This window comes from Marmota marmota, unplaced genomic scaffold (genome assembly GCF_001458135.2).
Source record: "Marmota marmota marmota unplaced genomic scaffold, marMar, whole genome shotgun sequence".
NCBI lineage: Eukaryota > Metazoa > Chordata > Mammalia > Rodentia > Sciuridae > Marmota > Marmota marmota.
In genome coordinates this window covers 16,165,705-16,184,392 of record NW_026000019.1, presented here as the reverse complement: position 1 = coordinate 16,184,392, position 18,688 = coordinate 16,165,705, and the positions used below count along the sequence as shown (strand labels likewise).

Sequence of the window (18,688 nt, the reverse complement as noted above, 5' to 3'; positions counted from 1 at the left end):
CCAAGGACTCTCTTCCTAGTACCATCATCTTTGGTTTGAATTTTACCACATGAGTTGGGGAGTTTGGGGAGGGGCACAAACACTTGGTCCGAAGCTCTGAGTAGCTAAACAATATCAATAGTGCGATTTGGACTTCAGTCTCCTTCAGCAGCCACAGAAGGAAATCAAACCTCCTGAAACCGGGAACCATCTAAGACACTCTGATTTCCTGATATGGTCAAAATGGCCAGAATAAGCCCTGGCACTCATGCACCAAGCTCCATATCATGAGTCTCAAGACTGAGACCGTAAGAATCAGCAGGTGGGCATCAAGCAGAATGAAACAGCCCTTGTTATTGGACCTTGAGGAACCAATTAGATGCCTTGGAAGAAGACTGAGGATAGGACCTACAGAGCACCCTTCAAGTGGAGAGAGGTAGAGGCTGTTGGAGAGATGTTGGTACAAGACTATCCTCTTCACAAGGGGGTTAGAAACTATGAGGAAGGAGACTCCATGAAATTGAGGGGGCATAGGAACAACTGTGGAAAGGAAACTGGATCCGTAAGGAAACTGGATCTTCTAAGGAATCAGAACACTCCTCTCAGCCTCTTCTCATTCCCTCCCAGAATTCTGCCCCCTCTCTGGCCCAGAGACCCCGGGGTGAATTGTGGTGCTTCTCTTTCTACCATGTAAGAGTCTCCCTCCCAGTCTTGCCAGTGGTTTCAGCACAGGGCCTGTCACATGGTCTGGGTATCACCCAAAACACCCAAACTCACTCTTCCCCATCCAAACTTGATCTGTCTGCCCTCACCCCTGAGGTTATTAAACTGGCAAGGAAATATATAAAATTGGCATTCTTGAATGGTTCCTCACTCTGGGCAAGGAAAAGAAGGACTATTTCCATGGTTGAAGTGTTCCAACCAATTCAGAGAAAAATATCACATGAAGTAAAAATATTATCATCCTGGCCAAGCAAGGGTTTTCCTTTATAACCATGCTGACATGCAGGGATCTTACAGCCTCGCCTCTCCCCTGGTGATAGCGGGATTGCCTGCTCTCTCCAGCTGGGGGATGTCAATTCAGCAGAGGTAGGGGAAGGATGTCATCTGGGGGAGGTGGTAGAAAGGAGAGAGTCCCTGGGAGGGTTTAAACTATAGTGTGAAGGAAGAGTTAATATCCAGTTTAGGAGAGGGACAGAGGGAACCTTATTACAGTAAAAAGAATTGCAAACCCCTCACTGAAAATAGATTTGAGAAGACATTTTAAAATGACACCTTCCTTGAGAGAAAGAAGCCATTTTTAAAGAATACATAGTGTTCTGTTTCATTTGTATAGCACTCAGGAGCAAGCAAACCTAATCCATGCTGCGGAAGCATATTGCAGAATACTGTGTGCTGTGGGTGTTGGGGAGATGCTACAAGGGAGAATTCTGAGGGGCTGAAAATGTTCTGTATCTTGACCTGAGCCATGGTTACCCACCTGTATTCACATGTAAAAATTCCTCAATCTGTATACTAAGATGGGGGTGTTTTTCTATATGTCATTTATCATTCAAATTTTTTAAATGAATCTTCTTTTGCCACATGTATGGATATAGCCTTGGGACAAAGAATATCTGGAAGGTTCAACAGGATGGGGATGCTATTAATAACCACAGCAAACCATAGAGCAAGGTGGGAATGGCCCCATCCTGACACAGCGAGGGACCTTGGGCTTCATCAGCCGACAGACCTAGGTCCACATCCTGCCTTAAGGTTTTACACTGGGTCTTTGAGTAACCTTTGTTTCTCTCAGTCTCAGTTGTCTTCTCTAAAATATGGATAATAACATGTACCTTTAAGTATTCTTTGGGGGATTCAAATAAGTAATGTTCATAGATCTTTTCCCAAACATGTGAAATACAGATGAAAATGCTATTTGTTATTAACAGTAGATACATGTTGACATGGACTACAGTGCTTAAGAACCCCAGTCATAAATCATATATATAAACTAAAATATTCCTGAAAACAAGGGGAAGGCTTTAAATAACTAGTGATAAATAAAATACTCCACTTATTTCTAAGTAAATACTATTAAAATATCCAACTTTTAAAATATTTCATTATTAAAATTATTTGAAATCAAATGCATTCTGTGATATGTGATCTTGAAAAAGGAACTTAACATCCCTCTATGTGTTTCTGTCTATAAAATGGGTATTAGAAACACCATTTTATCTGAAGTGTTTTGATGATTCAGTTTATGTGATGTGTCTTACAATGGGTCTGATGCTGTTAATTTCGGTTCAATGATCAATTTCACTAATATTTATTTAAAGTCAAATACAAGCCAGATATTATTTTAGTTCCCAAGAATAAAAACAAGAATAAGACACAGCATCTGCCCTCTGGAAGCCTCTAATTTAATGGGAAAGACTGGCAAGTGGACATTCATAAGCCCATATTGGTGTGAGAGACGGGCACACGGGGGACAGTTGACAGGTATAAGTTACAAGCATTCATGGAGGGTGCGCATATTTAAATTTAAAATGATACTAAAAACTAGCACTTTAAGGCTACCATGTGGTTGAGAAAGGCAATGGCCACAGGGTTATTTATATTTTAGGATCACAAGCTTATCTATAACCAGTAGTGTTCTGAATCGGGTGGATATGTTAAAACAGGAAAACTAGAAAGCACCTCCAAACTGCAGTGAGTCAGAAGCAAAGTGGAACAGAATTTGTGGTGATGAGAACCCTAATTCTTTGGATTCCCATCTACCTTCGACACTGTCTGGTTGGAGGCCATGTCTGTGCGTGGGAAGGAGAGGAAGGAGGGAGAAGGAGGGGTGCTTCCTCCAGGACTGCATTGAGTTGTATTTGTTTGGGGGAATCTGATGAAAGGTTCAGCCCCTTTCCAAGGAAAACTGGACTTGAAAGCAATCAGAGTAGCTGCAGTAATGTTGGGAGGTTAGTCCTTCCAAAGGCAAGGTGGGGTCTCTTCTAAAACCATATTCATCTTGCTGCACCTTCTCTCCTCTCTGAAGAGATAAATATTTTAGCAACTTCAGCAATTAGGTCACCATTCCAGCACTGATGATCCCCACTTCATGTCTGATTCGTCCCCTGAAAGTGTGTGTGATAACCTCTTCTGTATCCCACATTTCCTGGCATTCCCCATGGTACTTAGATGTGAGACTTCTCCATATGAACATCTCGAAGAAACCCCAGCTATAGGCAATCTAGATGCTGCACTAGTTACCCAACTTCCATGAGAGTAATACATCTAGTGTCACTCTGCAGCACCTACTCCCACTGCTACTCCATGAATGTCACTATTTTTAGCCTTGTGACTTTGAGACTGGACTGGCGTGGTGGGACATTTGGCTGGCCAGGACCATGTGATCCTGCCTGTTTGCTAAAGCTTGGCTCATATTGCTGAGGATCCAGTTTTCCCACGACTCCTTGAGGGATTCTTATAGGCTGTTTTTTTTCATGTCTCTTCAGCAAGTTCCTGAAGATACAGTGCCTGGAAAGTGGACTGTGGGAGCAAGCCAGCTGTACCCCGGTAGTGTGTGAGCCTCCTGCTCCTGTTTTTGAAGGCATGTACGAATGCAGTGATGGCTTCAACCTGGACAGCCAGTGTGTGCTCAACTGTAACCAGGAAAGTGCGAAGGTAATGAAGGCTCCTTGAACTTGGTTTTGAATGAGGCTATAATCTGATCTTGATGACCATGACAAAAATGTTGAGCAGAAATTATCCCAACAAAGATTCTTCTATCCCAGAAAGGACCAACAGACAGGGCCTTACTAATTGAGATTACAAACAAGGGTGTTGATATTATTCACAAGGGGATAGAAGGTACCATGTTTTTGGAAGATTCTTTTCCAAGTTCAGAACTTCCTCTGGAATAAGAAGAAAAACCTGATGAGTAAGGCACCAGGGGACATTCCAAACAGTTCTGGGATCCTCATTTGGTAATGCAGGCTCATCTCATGCATGGCCACTGACATAACTTGGCTAGGAATGCTAGCTTATATGTTTTTTAGCAGAACAGAGTCCTGAACAGAAACACAAATTCCTCAGCAAAGCTCAAAGTGTTGTTTGACTATTATCCTCCCTAGGATTTTGGCACAAGAGGTCTCAAATGAAAACCACAGTCTTATCGTGGTTGTGTGACTAAAATCAATTTTGTCTTAGAATCTTTTCAAGCACCACACACATCCATGAGACAGGAAGTCGAGCAGACTTCCTAGGCAAAGATCAATGGCTTGGCTCCTTTGGCACATGTCTTTAAGTTGGTGTCCAGCACTCCAAGGTAAGCACTGCAGAACAGATGTGCAATGAATAGGCCACAAACGAAGACTCCGAGAAATCCAACACATCTGTGTACATGGACTGGGTATGGAGCCAAGGAGGCAGCCAGAGAAAGGAGAGTTATCTACATTTCTAAAATCTTATTTTCTTGGGTTTGTTAGTTAGTGCTCCTCTCTCTGTTCTAGGTAGGGCATTCTTTGTGACTATTGGGGGTGTGAAGCTGAGGGCTCCACAGCCAGTACATGCACAGAGGAAAGGAAGACAGCAAAGGCAACTGTGATGTTTTCATTCTAGTAGATAGGCCAAAGCATACCTCCAGGGAAATCGTGAATTACATTCATTGGATGATGCTCGTCTTGAAGGAAATGTGACATTTGCCACAACCAACATTTATGTGATAGTAGGGATAATCAGTGTCAAAAACCCTACTTGGGAAAATTCCCCAAAGTATCTCAGAATACATGGGCTACAATCAAGAGCTCATCGTATCCTGATATCCAAAGGGGAAAACATTGTTGGTAAATTTCATTAGTGGCAAAATTGTCTATGACTCCTTCACATGATTTGTATTCACTGCTTTCAACATACTTCTTTGTCTCAATAGCATCTCTTAGTCCAGGTTCTAGAAGTTGAAGGACATCATCATTTAATCAGACCCCTTTCCCCGAATCTGAATGAAGTAAACGGTAATAAAGATGCTCTTTGCCTTTGGTGTCCTAGCTCCCCATCCTCTGTACCAAAGAGGGACTGTGGACCCAGGAGTTCAAGTTGTGTGAGAACCTGCAAGGGGAATGCCCACCACCCCCCTCAGAGCTGAATTTCGTGGAGTACAAGTGTGAAAAGGGATACGGGATTGGTAAGGATGGGAAGGGAGCTGAAGGGTGTTCCCAAGTCATCATCTTATTGGGCCTGGCAGGAGCAGATGCCCTGTTCCCCTGAGTAGTGGATGGAAATGCAAACTGACTGTTAACTGCTTCTTGGGTTTGTTAGTTAGTGCTCCTAACTAACAAAATTCATGGCAAATTTGTTCCTTTTACTCTTCCACTTGTGTATAACATTGGTATAGCCACCAAGATGGTCATGTTACCCACTCTGCTGTAGGGCTGAAAGTGGATGGATTCATGGCAGGATTTGTAATTCCAAGAGGAAAGAAGGGTGGCCACATCCACACATGTGCTGGACTCCTATGTATGGAGAGTTCGTGAAGGAGATTATTTGTGATTGTAGTTGCCTGGCTTGCTCATCATTCTACCTCAATGGGGATTAGGCTCCAGAGCCTGTGGGCAACTTCTTATTCAAGTACTTGCAATTAAGGGTCTTAGAGGCCAGAGCTCACTTATAGTAATGTTGACCCAACTTTGTCCTGAATGGCCCTAAACATCATAAAAGAGAGTCATGTTTGATATGTAACCTTGTAAGATCACTCCTAAATTCTAAATTGCAAAAAGTAATTCTGTAGGGCAAATGAAAGGGCATTTTAACCTGTGTAATGCCAATAAAGATCATTTGAGTTCATCAGAAACCTCATTAGTTTCTGAAAGGGCTCTTTACCATTTCAAGGCGCTGTTGGCACTGTGGCATCTGTGGTCAGGCCTGAAGTACAGGAAGCTTGACATGCCTCTTGAGTAGAGTCTTCATGAGCAGACTCATCTTCAAAGCTTCTGATTTCTGCATTAAGATATCACATACTCACTCCAAAGTCCTAAGAAGTGATGTGATTTGTTATTACCATAACATTAACTTAAAAACAGAAACATGGAGCTGGAAAGAAACTTAGAGATCATCAGACCTATCTATGAGGAATCAGAAACCCTGAATGTGTTTCCTTGAATAGAATTTTAGGAGCTACTCGGACCCCACATGCAAGGGAATACAGAAAGATTTTCCTTTGAGAGACCAGCACATGACCAAAATCTCTGCTTCTGATTTTTCCTTGCTTCCTCCTTTAATTACACAGGGTTCCTGGCTGCCAATTTCATGATCTTCAGTGTAGCAACTGACAGGATATTCCCTGGAGTAATTTCATAATTTCTGGGTCATGTTTTTTCCCAGCTAATCAAGTTCTCCAATGGTAGATTCTGCAGTTGTTAATTTACCAGGAGACCATACAGCAGGAAGGATAGCAAACATACTTCAAGGCATCGGATAATCAAGATTGAGTTTGGCCAGCTAAAATCCTGGAGTGCGAACTTGGATATCTGCTGGGCCAGGAATCAAGCCTTAATTTCTGGGCCATGGAGAAATTCAGAATCCTAGAAGAGAGGGCACATTGGTCCAAGCAGAGAAGGGTCACTTGGTGCAAGGAGAGTTACCTTATGACCATGGCTGTTGACAGTGAGTGTGGATGAGTATCAGGCCTGTCTGTAGTGACTATAATATGCAGACCCACCATGGAGAAAGCAGTTGCTCCTAGAAAATCAAAGCTGCTGATTGCAAGATGAAAGAGACCGAGATCAGGAAGTTGAAGTCTTTGTTGTCAATTTGTGTTCCTACAGGTGCAGTTTGCACCCCGTCATGCGTAATCCCCCCCAGCGATCCTGTGACGCTGCCAGAGAACATCACTGCTGACACTCTGGAGTACTGGATGGAGCCTGTCAGAGTCCAGGTGAGAAAAGGGATGTTCTGATGTGTCCAAGACATGAGGCTGCTAAGTGGCCCTCAACTGACAGGATGCTCCCTGCGGGCACTTAGAGGTTTTCAAAGCAACCTTGAAGCAAACAACCATGTGGATCATTCACAGAGATAAGGATAAAGTGCCAAGTAGAAACAGGAACAAAGCTTGAGAAGAAAGTGGTCCGTCTAAAGGAAGGTTAAAGGATGAGAATCTATGAGAAAGAGATAGAAAAGGCTAAGCGAGCGTTAAGTGGGACGATCTTGTAAGCTCATCTGTTCTTCTTAGGATGGGAGGATAGGGATGTTAGAAACCTGGGAGTTTGGATGCTTCATGTATGGGACTGCTTTAGCATGACAGTGGTATTCCTATAGAATCACCAAAATATGCACTCCAGACGCGTACGTTCCACTCCCAACTCCCCTTTTTGTTCTCAACTCCCCTTTTTTATCACTGGCTAGTTGGGCTTTATTGTTGGCAGAGATTTGAGTTAAACCAGAAGATCAGGGAAAACATTCTCTAAGTGTGATTTGGGATGAGAGGTGGAGAATAGCACAGCCCTATCATTTCTATTAGTCCTTTATTCAATAAAAGTTTTTTAAGCCTCACTCTGTGCCATGGAACTGTGCTAGGTGCTAGGAGAAGAAGATGAAACATGGTAGTCTGTCTGTTTAGAGGACTTACAATCTGGCCTTGGAATCAGATGCTTATGATTGTGCCACATGGGGAATGGTTCCTTTGTGGACTTGCTATGGGAACACCGAGAGGAAGCAACCGACTCTTCTGCCCCCAGAGCCAGGTGGAGTTGTGGAAGGATAAACTGCAGGAGGTTTCCCTCTGAGTCTTTAACATGATCCAGAGGAAATTTCTAGAGGGTAAAGAATAGTGAGAAGTTCCCTGTGGCTGAAACAAGGTATGTGTGATTGTGTCGGAGAGGGGAGATGGAGGGAAAGGATGAGATGAGGGAGAGATAGGCCGGCAAGGTCCTGCAGGGCTTCTGAGAACTTCTCCAGAGGAGAGGGAGCAAGCCACACACCTGAGGGCAGTGTGCAGGCTGCTCGGGAGTGGAAAGGAAGGCCAGAGAAGCCCCTCGGCGGCTCCCCTCCCTGGCCTTCTAGACCTTGTCCACTCCCCACGTGTGCTTAGGTGTGGCTGAGCTGTGGTGGTTAGAGGCGTGGTGCCCTGGATAGAGCCACTCCTCACGTTCTGTGGTGCACAGGGGGTCTTGGCTCTCTCTTCTGGTCCACGAACCCTGTTTCCTATGACGAAGACTTCTCTGTTAACAGCCAGATGGGGAGAGGCTTGGACAGGTGAGAGCTTTTCTTCCTTTGGGGATACAAACTGCTGCAGAAATCATTCCACTACTCTTTTACTGTCTACCCCACAAGACACAGATAGGAGCCGCCCAAGGGTGGGCACAGGGTTAGTGTGGCCTGAATTCAAGTGTCCCAGAAAGTGCGGCTCCTTTACCTCTGCTTTGCAACTGAACATGCAGAAGAAGATGATTCATTTGTCTTCCTGAAAACAACAGAAATGCCAAGTATAGAGACTGCCATTTCTAAACTGTAAAACAATTTTCTCTATTTTACGAAAGCCTGCCTTGTCCACCTATCCTATAAGTGAGTTATTATCATAATTATTATTACTCTTTACTGTGATCCCATAGTATTTTGTTTGTGTTTGTATTCCTAGAGCTTCTTTTCAGTGCCTGGCACTATATAAGTGTCTTATCAACATTGGCGGAATGAGCAAAGAAATTGTTGTGGTACCATTGTTTTTTCTACTTCAGAAGTAAATGTGTATTTTCTCTTCCAACTGAGTGCAGCTTCTTACTCACCAGCTTCTTACTCCTGTGTAATTATATCCTTGTCTAGTTTCCTACCCCAGGAAGAATATGTAGCATATTTATTTCTCTTCCAGCCAGTACATGAAACATTTTCATTTGTATTATTGCATTGGTGATGACTCTTGTCTACACTGTCAACTCTTGGTTTGACATTCATTATCCATAGCATCAGAGAAACACTATAAGCCTTGAAATTAAAAATGTATTTGTTAAAAAAAGAGTTTCTCAGGACTGGGTTGTGGTTCAGCAATACAGTACTCACCTAGCATGGGTGTGGCACTAGGTACCATCCTTAGCACCACATAAAAATAAAATAAAATTATTGTGTCTAATTACAACTAAAACAAAATATGTTTTAAAAAATGAGTTTCTCTTTACAATCTCTGTTTTCTACAAACTGCATAGCCTCAGGCAGCTTGCTTTCCTGTTCTCAACATCCTTTCCTCGGTTGTAATTGGAGACACCTATTTCCTTGGGTTAGCATGAGTCAGGGAGAAGTGTATGGGTGGAATTTAATTGCTTGGTGTGTAACCGTCCTTCTGGATGGGTTTCCCTTCTTACCTGAGGCAGGTTGCTCCCCTCACTTATGCCCACCTCTTCTCACCTGTGATGATACTGCCCTGCTCTGTATGGTTTAGGGATACCCCTAAACCACATGGCTGGTCACAGTTTGCAATTTTGTGAGGGGCACAATTACTTCAGTGGGAACTCTTTAGATGCATGTCATATTTCTGTGTGAAAACAAAGTGAAGTAAATGAGCTGTTTCCAACATTGTCAGGGGAAAAGTGAGGTAACTCAAAATCAACCTTTTCCATACCCTGTAAGAGTCATTTATTCCTGAAAACAACCAGAAGTTATAATTTCAAAGGCTTAAAATGTAATTAACATTTTATGTGTTCCTGAACCCCAAATAAATATCCCTTATGCCAAAATAAAATCAAATAATTAAAATTAGCAGTTAACAGAAATTGTCAGTGTGCTTACTGACACCTGTGCTTGCTCAGCTTTTGTGTAGATAACACAGTGAGGAGTCTTGCTCAAAGCTTGCAGGGATGCTCTGCCTTTAGGAAGTTGAAACTATCATTTAAAAAAATAAGGAAATGAAGTTAATAGAAGCAGTAAAAATGATGACAGTTGAAACTATCATTTAAAAAAATAAGGAAATGAAGTTAATAGAAGCAGTAAAAATGATGACAACACCATTGCCCTTATGTACCTCAGGTCTTCTAGGACCAGACTCTGAACAACTATGAATGATCTCATGGTCTCCTTTTGTGGCACATAGTGGCACATGAGGGATGTTCAGGCTAACCCTGTATTCATAAATAGGAAGAAATGTTTCCTAAACCAAAGCAATTGTGTTAGCTTGAGTAAAATTTACTCAAACTGAGTAAAATCCTTGCAACTCAAATAGACTCATGTTGGAAATCACTCCATATTGTACTCAAAACTTACATTTTTGTGTCCTTAAGAATCGTTTGGGCAGTGTGTAAGAGTAGTATAGCTTCCACCCTCCAGGAAGACTGGGACTGCCTTGGAATAGGGATCTTTAACAAGCATCCCAGGTAATTCCTCTGTAACACTTGGAGGAAACCTACTGTCACAAAATGAGATACTGGCAAAGTGAACAGCTTAAGGTGCAAGCACACCTATGTGGTGCATGGTTCCTTTGTTTAGCAAGTGATCTTACCTATGTCACAAGCAAGTGATGCTTACCATCTGCCATATTTCAAATACTTCATATCTGGCAAGAGTACAGAGCATGGATTAAATCGCATCATTATCTTTATTCTACTTCCAATGACTTCATTCTTCGTAATAAAAAAAAAATGATCCCTCACATTTGGTTAACACTTTATTGTCTTCAAAGTTGTGTGTGTGTGGATGTCTGGATGTGTGTGTATGATTTCATTTGAATCTCATCACAAACCATTATCTAGGACAGGAGATTTTATTATCTTTATTTTATGTAAACATTAGGCAGATCCTTGAATGATGTGTCCAAGATTTGAGAGCTAGCAAGAAATGGAGAAAGAAATGTCATGAGCTTTTCTCACTCCTAGTTCAGTGTGATATCCCAATGGTGCCTGAATCCTAGAAGTATATATATATATATATATATATATATATAAAATTAAAGGAAGTATTTCTGAGAGCTTAAGTATTATGGAGTTTCAATGAAAAATAGCTCAAACTAGAAAATGACATAAAAGAATAAAGTCCTTCTGGATTCAAATACAATATGACCTACTCTTTAAAGCCTCATATACTCAACCCAAGGGTGAAAGAAATATTATCTATCTTGCAGTATTACTATAAAACTTTAAAATAACACATGAAATATCTTGGGAAGATTTTAGCACACATTAAGTTAGAAAGATATTTGGTTCATTTAGTACAAATTTTATCCATGGACATACCCTCCATCTCTGTAAAGATATCACCACCTAACTGTATGAGAAAGAAAAATATTCTATCGTTTGTTTCTGTGTGTGTGTGTGTGTGTGTGTGTGGACAATGCCTAGATCATTTCTCTTTATTCAGTCCCTTTGACAACTGAGCTTGCAAGAAAGAGAATTAATCCATTATTCAGCATTTCCAGTAGGATTGCCTGGGACTAGAGAAGCAATTTCTAAAAGGTTTTATTGTGAGACTGAGAGGGATAAAAATATGCTGTTACTTTTAAGTGTTTCAAGGGTGTGCTGGCTGTGAGAGACAACAGTCAAGTTGGAGGTTCCCAAATGATTTCTGGGCCTTTGTTATTGTAACGTTGTCTTCTTCCTTCTCCTGTTAAACACCGGGATCTAGACCTTTCTGTGACATCTGCTTCCCTGCTCTGCTTAGCTGCTGGGCTCCTGATAGTCTAGAATTGAAGGTGTGGGAGAAGCTCCTCTCAGACTGCTATTGAGAGTACTTCATCATTATCTTATCCCTATTTTTTCATTCTTGATTTTTTTTCTTCTGTTTGTTATTCTAATCCCCGCTAAGCTGTGAGGTTCTTCAGGGCAGCATACATCTCATCCTGCATCCCCAGGTCTCCTTGATGTCTGACCATACCCCATGCTGCTCAGAGCATTTGAAGCCAAAAAGCTCAGAGAAGAGAATGGCTCTTGCTGAGCCATTTCTCAAAGAAAACCTTTTGGTCATTCCAAAGACCTGTGTAAGGTTGGACTTTTATGACTCTCCTTACCCACTGTGTCAAGAGAGTGTTTTATTATATCTTGTGTCTAAAACAGGAAAATTAATATTTCAACTTTCAAAGTAGTAGTCTTTCAGGAAACTGATTTTATGGGGAGATTTTTTTTAACATAATGTGGCAATTGTTTGCATGTAAGTGAGTTTTCTTAAACTATATTTTAAAGTGTTTCCTTCAGAAGTTCAAAGGCATCTATCATAACATCTTACTTTCTCCGTTATTTTGCTTTATAATTCCTTTCTCACAGACTTAAAATGCTTTTCTTTTCTTTTTTAGTACTATGGTAAGTATAAATTAGTGAGGTCCAAATTAATGAGGTTTCTGGTGGTGGCACAGGACCACCCCCCCTGGTTGCTCAGTCATATCAGATCTCACAATTTCTGACTGTGTGTTCCCAAATTTGTCCCCAAGAATCAGTAGTCCTTTAACTGAAAAACAGAATGGTTTAATGAGAAGAGAGAACAAGCAGTAGCTTCCCACAAAGTGCTCTCACACTCCCTGTGGCTCTGAAGGCTCAGCCCTGACCCCAGAATGTCCTGTTGGTGGTACAACCCTGTGTTACAGCTGCAGTGACACTGCTACAAATTGGTGTAGACTCAGGCATGGTGACATTCCATGTCTCTTTCTTCATCTATTCTGAGCGTGGATTTGTCCCCTGTAGGCATTGAGGGTCTCATTACTAGGGAAGAGAGAAAGAGAGTCTTGGGGTCGGGGGAGAGGAACTAAAGCAAATTGCTTTTGTCCAAATAAACATACAAAACAATGCTGTTTTATTTAAGGAGCCATACATATACAGCAAGGAGGACATTGTCACAAACCTGGGCGGTGGCAGAACTTTGTGACCTGATGTGATCAGCAGCCCCTTCTGCCAAGCAATTATCGCCAATTAAAAAAAATAATAATAACTGGGTTTTTTCTGTTGGCTACTAGCAGTTTCTAACCCTTTAATAAGAAATCAACCAGGCAACAGCCTAACATAGCCTAAGGCCATCCGAATGACCCTCTGCTAAGTAGAAATGATTTTTTGTATTTCAAAGCAGATTTCACTGGAACTCTATATGGCAGTGGTTGAGACTTTTGTTATTTAAAATATGGGTGTTTGACATTTGTTTGCTGTCTTCACTTAGTGGTGACTTGGCAAAACACATTAACTTGTCCCTTGAAAGGCTGTGGCAACTTGAGGCCTTCTTTTCTGCTACCTTCACTAGTGGTCATTTCTACTTAGCATAGCAGTTGTTTATATGCAGATGTTTCTGTTTGAGTGACTCCATTTGCAGGAAAATAGCATTTTCTTCAGTAGTTTGAACACCCCTGTTGTGTTTACTTTGTATATCTGCTTTAATAATCCTTTTTTATTGAATTGATAACTTAAGTCAAATCACCTTCTAATAATATAGAGTTTTGGACATCAAACTTTTTGAATATTTATTCTATTTATTTCCCTCTTTAAGGAATCTGTGAAAGAAGAATTTTAGTTTGCAGTAGCAATGACTCCAGAAAAATATTATAGATTACCAATCTCATAACTGACCATAAGTATAGATTCATATTTTTGCATATTAATATATATGAATGTCTCCAATCAGATTATTTAACAGCATTCTGGATGTATAATTTCACCCCCAGTTGCTGGAAGTACTATGTAAAGCTTCTCCCTCACCTTGTACTGTTTTTCTTCCAATCATACTGAATTCTTATTGCATTGAAGTAAAACGTGAGAATGAGTGTCTGCCGATGGGCAAGTTGGTAGGAGGCTCCAGAGAGAAACTGTATTTTTCTCTAAAACTTATTATGGAACTTTCTCTTTTCCTGCAGTGTGTCCTTTGAAATTTTAAAATATAAATATTGAAAGGAAAAGACTCATTGAAAATGGAATTAGACTTAACAAAGAACAGATGACCGTTAGCTCACCTGTGTCACTGGTGTTTCAGTATGAAAGTGTTCATGTTCCCACCGCTTCAAGCATTTTGAGTTCTGGTGACTTCACATTAGCTTATTTACCCATTTTGTGTGGACATGATTCTGTCTCCTAGAAGGAAGAGTTACATAGTGCTAACAAGAGTTGCAGAGAATGCTGTTTGGCCTCTGGTCCTGGCTTTACACACATACACAGCACAATCAAGGAATTCTAAGATCCATTGTGCTAGTGTATTTTCTGATGCTATTCCAAAATACCTGAGGCTGGGTACTTTACAGAGTGAGAAGGATTTTTGGCTTATGATTTGGGTGGTCAGGGAGGGCTTCCTGGCTGCATCACAAATAGCAGTTGGCATCATAGCAGGAGAATGCTGGAGAAGGAGAGAAAATGGTGAGAGATTCAAGGGCCAGTCTTGCTCTTTTTATAATTCATTCTGCTGGGAACTAAGTAGAGAAGTGGAGTCCCAGAGAACTGTGTTCATCCCTCATGAATGGACCCCCATCAGGCTCCACCTCCTAAAAAACCTTTCACTCCACACCCTGAAGCCTCCAGCACCTGAGCTGTGGGCACACCTCCAAGCCAACCGGGACCATCACATGCACTGTAGTTAAAGACTTCTATTAGTCAGTGTTTGAAAACCCGTGGTGCTGCTTCATCAACACAATTACCTTATCATTTTTTATAATGTTTAAAATTTCAAAACAAATGCAATCAGTAGTGTGCCTAAGGACAAACTGAGCTCATTATAATATTGAAGGTGATTTTTGAACCACACTCTGGACATTTGGAGAGGGAGGAAGAGATCATCTCCATCAAGAATTTCTGCCTTACTCTATCCAGCAGGCTTTAACAGGAAGGGCCGGCAGCCCGGGTCCTCTCTAGGGGCATAGTCAGGCTCTTGCTACTTAAGGGATGGAGTTGGACTGGTGGGCTAGCTCAGGATCCCCTCCCTCATAGACCAGGAGTCTCTGTTCACATTACTGTTTTTTCCTCCTTCCTCTTTAGAGCATCGTGTGTACTGGCCGCCGTCAATGGCACCCAGACCCCTTGCTGGTCCACTGCATCCAGTCCTGTGAGGTAAGTCAGCCTCTTCTTCCCCAAACCCAGCTGAAGAGCTGGGGTCTGTAGGATTCACTGAGTCCCTCTAGCTCAGGATCCTGTCCCCCACCCAACTCCTCTGTCCTAATTTTTGTTTTAGCCAAATCTTGGAGTTCCATTTTAAATGGCTTAATAAAAACAAGTTAAAAGGAAGGTCATAATTACTGATATGTTCGGGATTCTAACTAGATCGTGTTGCAGGTTAATTAGATCAGGATTTTGCAGACAAAGGGCCCACAGACAGTTTTGTTGAGCCAGCACAGTGTCTAAAACCAATTTTGTTTTGGTTGCCAAAGTTTAAAAATTGAGATTTTTACATAAAATTCTTATGTACATATGTAACATCTCTCTCTCTCTCTCTCTCCCTCACACACACACACACACACACACACACACTAAATAAATAAATAAATAAATAAATAAATAACATTCTTTGTGCAAGATTTTTCTCATATAGAACAAGATCATCCAGCAATCATGGCAGCAACTAGCTGGATCTGCATAGCATCCACTACCCCAGAGTGCAGTCCTTCCCCACCCCCACCACCATGTCCACTCACCGGGGGCTTCCCTCAACACTTCATTGCCTTCATCTCAGGGGACCCAGGGTTGTGGCCTCTTGGGTGGACCTGTAACCCACTGTTGAGTTGTCCACACTGGATCATTGCTCCCTTCGGGAGCCCCGTCTATGTCTTCACACAGTGGACTCCTACAGTGGTGCGCTTCAGGGGCTGTGAATTCCTCAGCTAGGTTAACTGCAGCTAACCTAACAATGAAGGGTCAAGAATGGGGCAGAGCCTTGCAGAGGAGGGTGACAGAGAAGGGAGACCCTCCCCACTTAAGCACTCCTACCCTAGGAGAAATACAAATATTATATTCTCAGTCACTACAGGTTTTGTCATTCAGTCCTCTCTCTGGAAGAAAATAAGTCACTTAGTAGCCATGCCATTCCTGGTGTGCTAGAGAGAGCCGTTTAGCTGCCCTCTATTTCCAACATCCTCCCCGAACCCACCCAGGCCACGTGCACGTTAATCCCTCTGTTCTTCTTTATCTGTGTCCCTTGATCTAATTCTGGGAAACTGCAATGCACAGGAGGCCAGAGAGGGGAAAGGGTGGGGTTTTAGAGAAAAGAGAAAACTGGGTGGGGAAATGATACCCATAAAACAGCGTTCTGAGAAGCATGGGGAAATGCTAGCGTGGAGTGCGCTTTGTTACAGCGCAGGCCAACAAAACAGCTCATCCCGGGCCATCATTAGGAAGACACATGGCAGAGGGGTGGGGAGGCAGAGAGGGGAGTGAATCATCCACTGGGCAAGGGGAAGGGGCAGAGGAGGCCAGGGAAGGAGGAGATAAACAGACAGAGGCCTTGTGGAGCTGGGAAGAGATCAAAGGGAGCCTGAGAATTCCCTTTTGCTGGTTCCACAGGGGATCAGGGGATTGCAAGTGGGAGCATGGATGGCAGGCCTGGAGCTGGCCCTGGTGGTTCCCAGGGTACAGTACAATGCTTTCCCTGCTGTCCTGCCCTCCCTGCACCCAGCACACCCTCTTGATCCACAGCCAGGGCTTCCTGGGCTGCTGCAGTCCCTCTGTCAGATGTGACAAGGAACAGACCTCCCTTCCTCTGTCATCTCCCTGTCCCACTTCCATCACACACAGCTGATCCTTGACCTTCTGAAAGCTGCTAGTTTCTACAAGGACTGGCCCCTTCAGCACCTCCTGGGAACTTATTAGAAATGCACGTTCCAGGCCTGCCCAGCCCTGCTGAAGCAGACACTGTGTGCAGGGGGCCCAGCAGTCTGGTTTACCAGGCAAGCCCTCCCTCCAGGGGATTTGGAACCACCACCCTGACCACTGAAGTTTCCCAGCTTGTATATTCCTATTCTGGAGCTTTCTTTGTCCAGGAATAATTCCAAGCAACATTATTTACATTCTGATTATCCTACACTGTTCTGATTATTTCACAGTATCATTCCCAGATTCTCTGGGTAGGGCAAGATTTTTTTAAAAACTAGTTATTGTATTCTGTTCCTTCAAGCAAAGGGTGAGAACAAGAAAGCCCACAAAGAGGGAGGAAGGAAGACAGAAAGAAAAGGAAAATCTAAACTCAAAGGAAAGGGAAGGGAACCAGACAGGGTGGGGGAAGGAGACACAACTCTGCGAAAATTAGCAGGAAGACATGCAGAGAGAGAGAGAGACTGGGCATGGAAAAGAAGGGAGAGAGCCGAGGCTATTGTCCTTTAGGGTCAACCTAGCTGATAACTCATTCTTTACTAGAAAAAGTCAGTTTAATATGTAAGGGTCAAAGACAGTCGGAGGAAAAATGGACCCAGAAACAGGAGAAAGCACAGAGGGCCTGGGGGTGGGAGGAGTGTCTAAAAATGCAGGGTGGAAATCTATGCTCAAGTGGGACACTTTGCTACCCAGTGTCTAGAGGGGATTCCTGTTTTGCTTTCTTGTCCTGAATATAATTCTAAGATGTCCCTTTAGCCACTCAGCCTTGAAAAAGAAGAGTGCTTTCTTTGTTATTTTTTTCCCAGCAAGCCCAGGGCAATAAGCCTTCTCCCTGTCCCAGCCCACAGCTCGCATGGTGCCTCTCCTGCGCCTTGTGTCATCTCTCTCTTGCCGCAGGGCTGTCTTCAATTCTCCACTATTCTTTGCTTCTTGCATTCTTTAAGAGGCACCTTCAGGGTGTCCTCTAAAAAAGTCTTGCTGGAATAATTTTGTCTCCTTATTGTCACTGTGTCCCCACTGTTCCAGCAAGAACACGTGTGTACCATGCATCTGCAACCCAAACTTGTTCATACATTAAATTCGATTGTTTTAGTTGCTTCTCACATTTGACCTTCTTGACATGAAGACTTGCATTTTCTGCTTCATGTTTAAGTTAAAAATGGACAAGGGATATCAACTTGGTCAGAGGAAAGGCTAAACAAATCTAGATTCCAATCCTGGGTCTGTGAGCTTCAGTGTTGTGTCTCTCCTGGGAAGTGGGTGAAGGAAGCTGCTCAGGAAGTCCCTGGGAGGGATTGAGGTGATAGTGAACGTGGAACAGTGTCACGCCTGGCTGTAGCACACTCTTAGGCCTGGAGTCTTCTCGGGAGTTACTGGCTGCTGTGGGAATGTTCCCTGAATAAGTGAAGCAGAGAGCAGGGCCACTGTTGCTGATGTGGCTTTAATATGATCAGGTGCATATTCAGAGGATGGGGAAAGGGAAAGAAAAGAAAGAAGGGAAATGGGACATTCCCATGGAGACCTGTTGGGATCCGTAACTCACAAATCACTTGGAGACAGTTTGCTGTCCTGCCTGGTGGGCTGCCAGGCCTGTTGGTGACCAGAGCATGATCTGCATAGCTCTACTCATTCCTGCTCTTGCCCTCCTACTTGAGGTGGTCACATTCTCTGGGCTGTGGCAGTAGGTTCCTCATTCTTCTGCCTGCCCCAGATCTGTGCCAAGCAGCTGCCTGCAGAGTGTCTTTTCCTATCACTGGGCTCTTAAGATTGTGTCTCTCTTTCATGAAAAGAAAAAAAAACAAGAAAGAAAAAAAAATTATCAGAAACTCTTTTTCTCTCTTGTCCCCCTTGATTTCACATTTCTGTCAATATTCAGTTTGTAGGTAGCACGGAACCTCTGTATTTTCAAATCCTATGTGCATTCTTGACTCCAGACAGGAAAAGCCTTTGACCATACAATAGTGACAAGTGAGTGGCTTCACCCTCTGGGTCCTCCTGGTGTGGTATGC

General features: G+C 42.8%; 1 protein-coding gene across 1 annotated transcript in view; it reads left to right on the top strand.

Annotated features, from left to right (window-relative positions):
* The window catches only part of Pappa2 (pappalysin 2), a 256,472-nt gene that overhangs the window by 200,859 nt on the left and 36,925 nt on the right, over window positions 1–18,688 (top strand). The window contains exons 18-21 of the mRNA XM_015492059.2: window positions 3,468–3,636; window positions 4,999–5,134; window positions 6,774–6,883; window positions 14,856–14,927. Coding sequence (XP_015347545.1) covers window positions 3,468–3,636; window positions 4,999–5,134; window positions 6,774–6,883; window positions 14,856–14,927 — 487 coding nt within the window. The remainder of the gene's footprint in view (window positions 1–3,467; window positions 3,637–4,998; window positions 5,135–6,773; window positions 6,884–14,855; window positions 14,928–18,688) is intronic.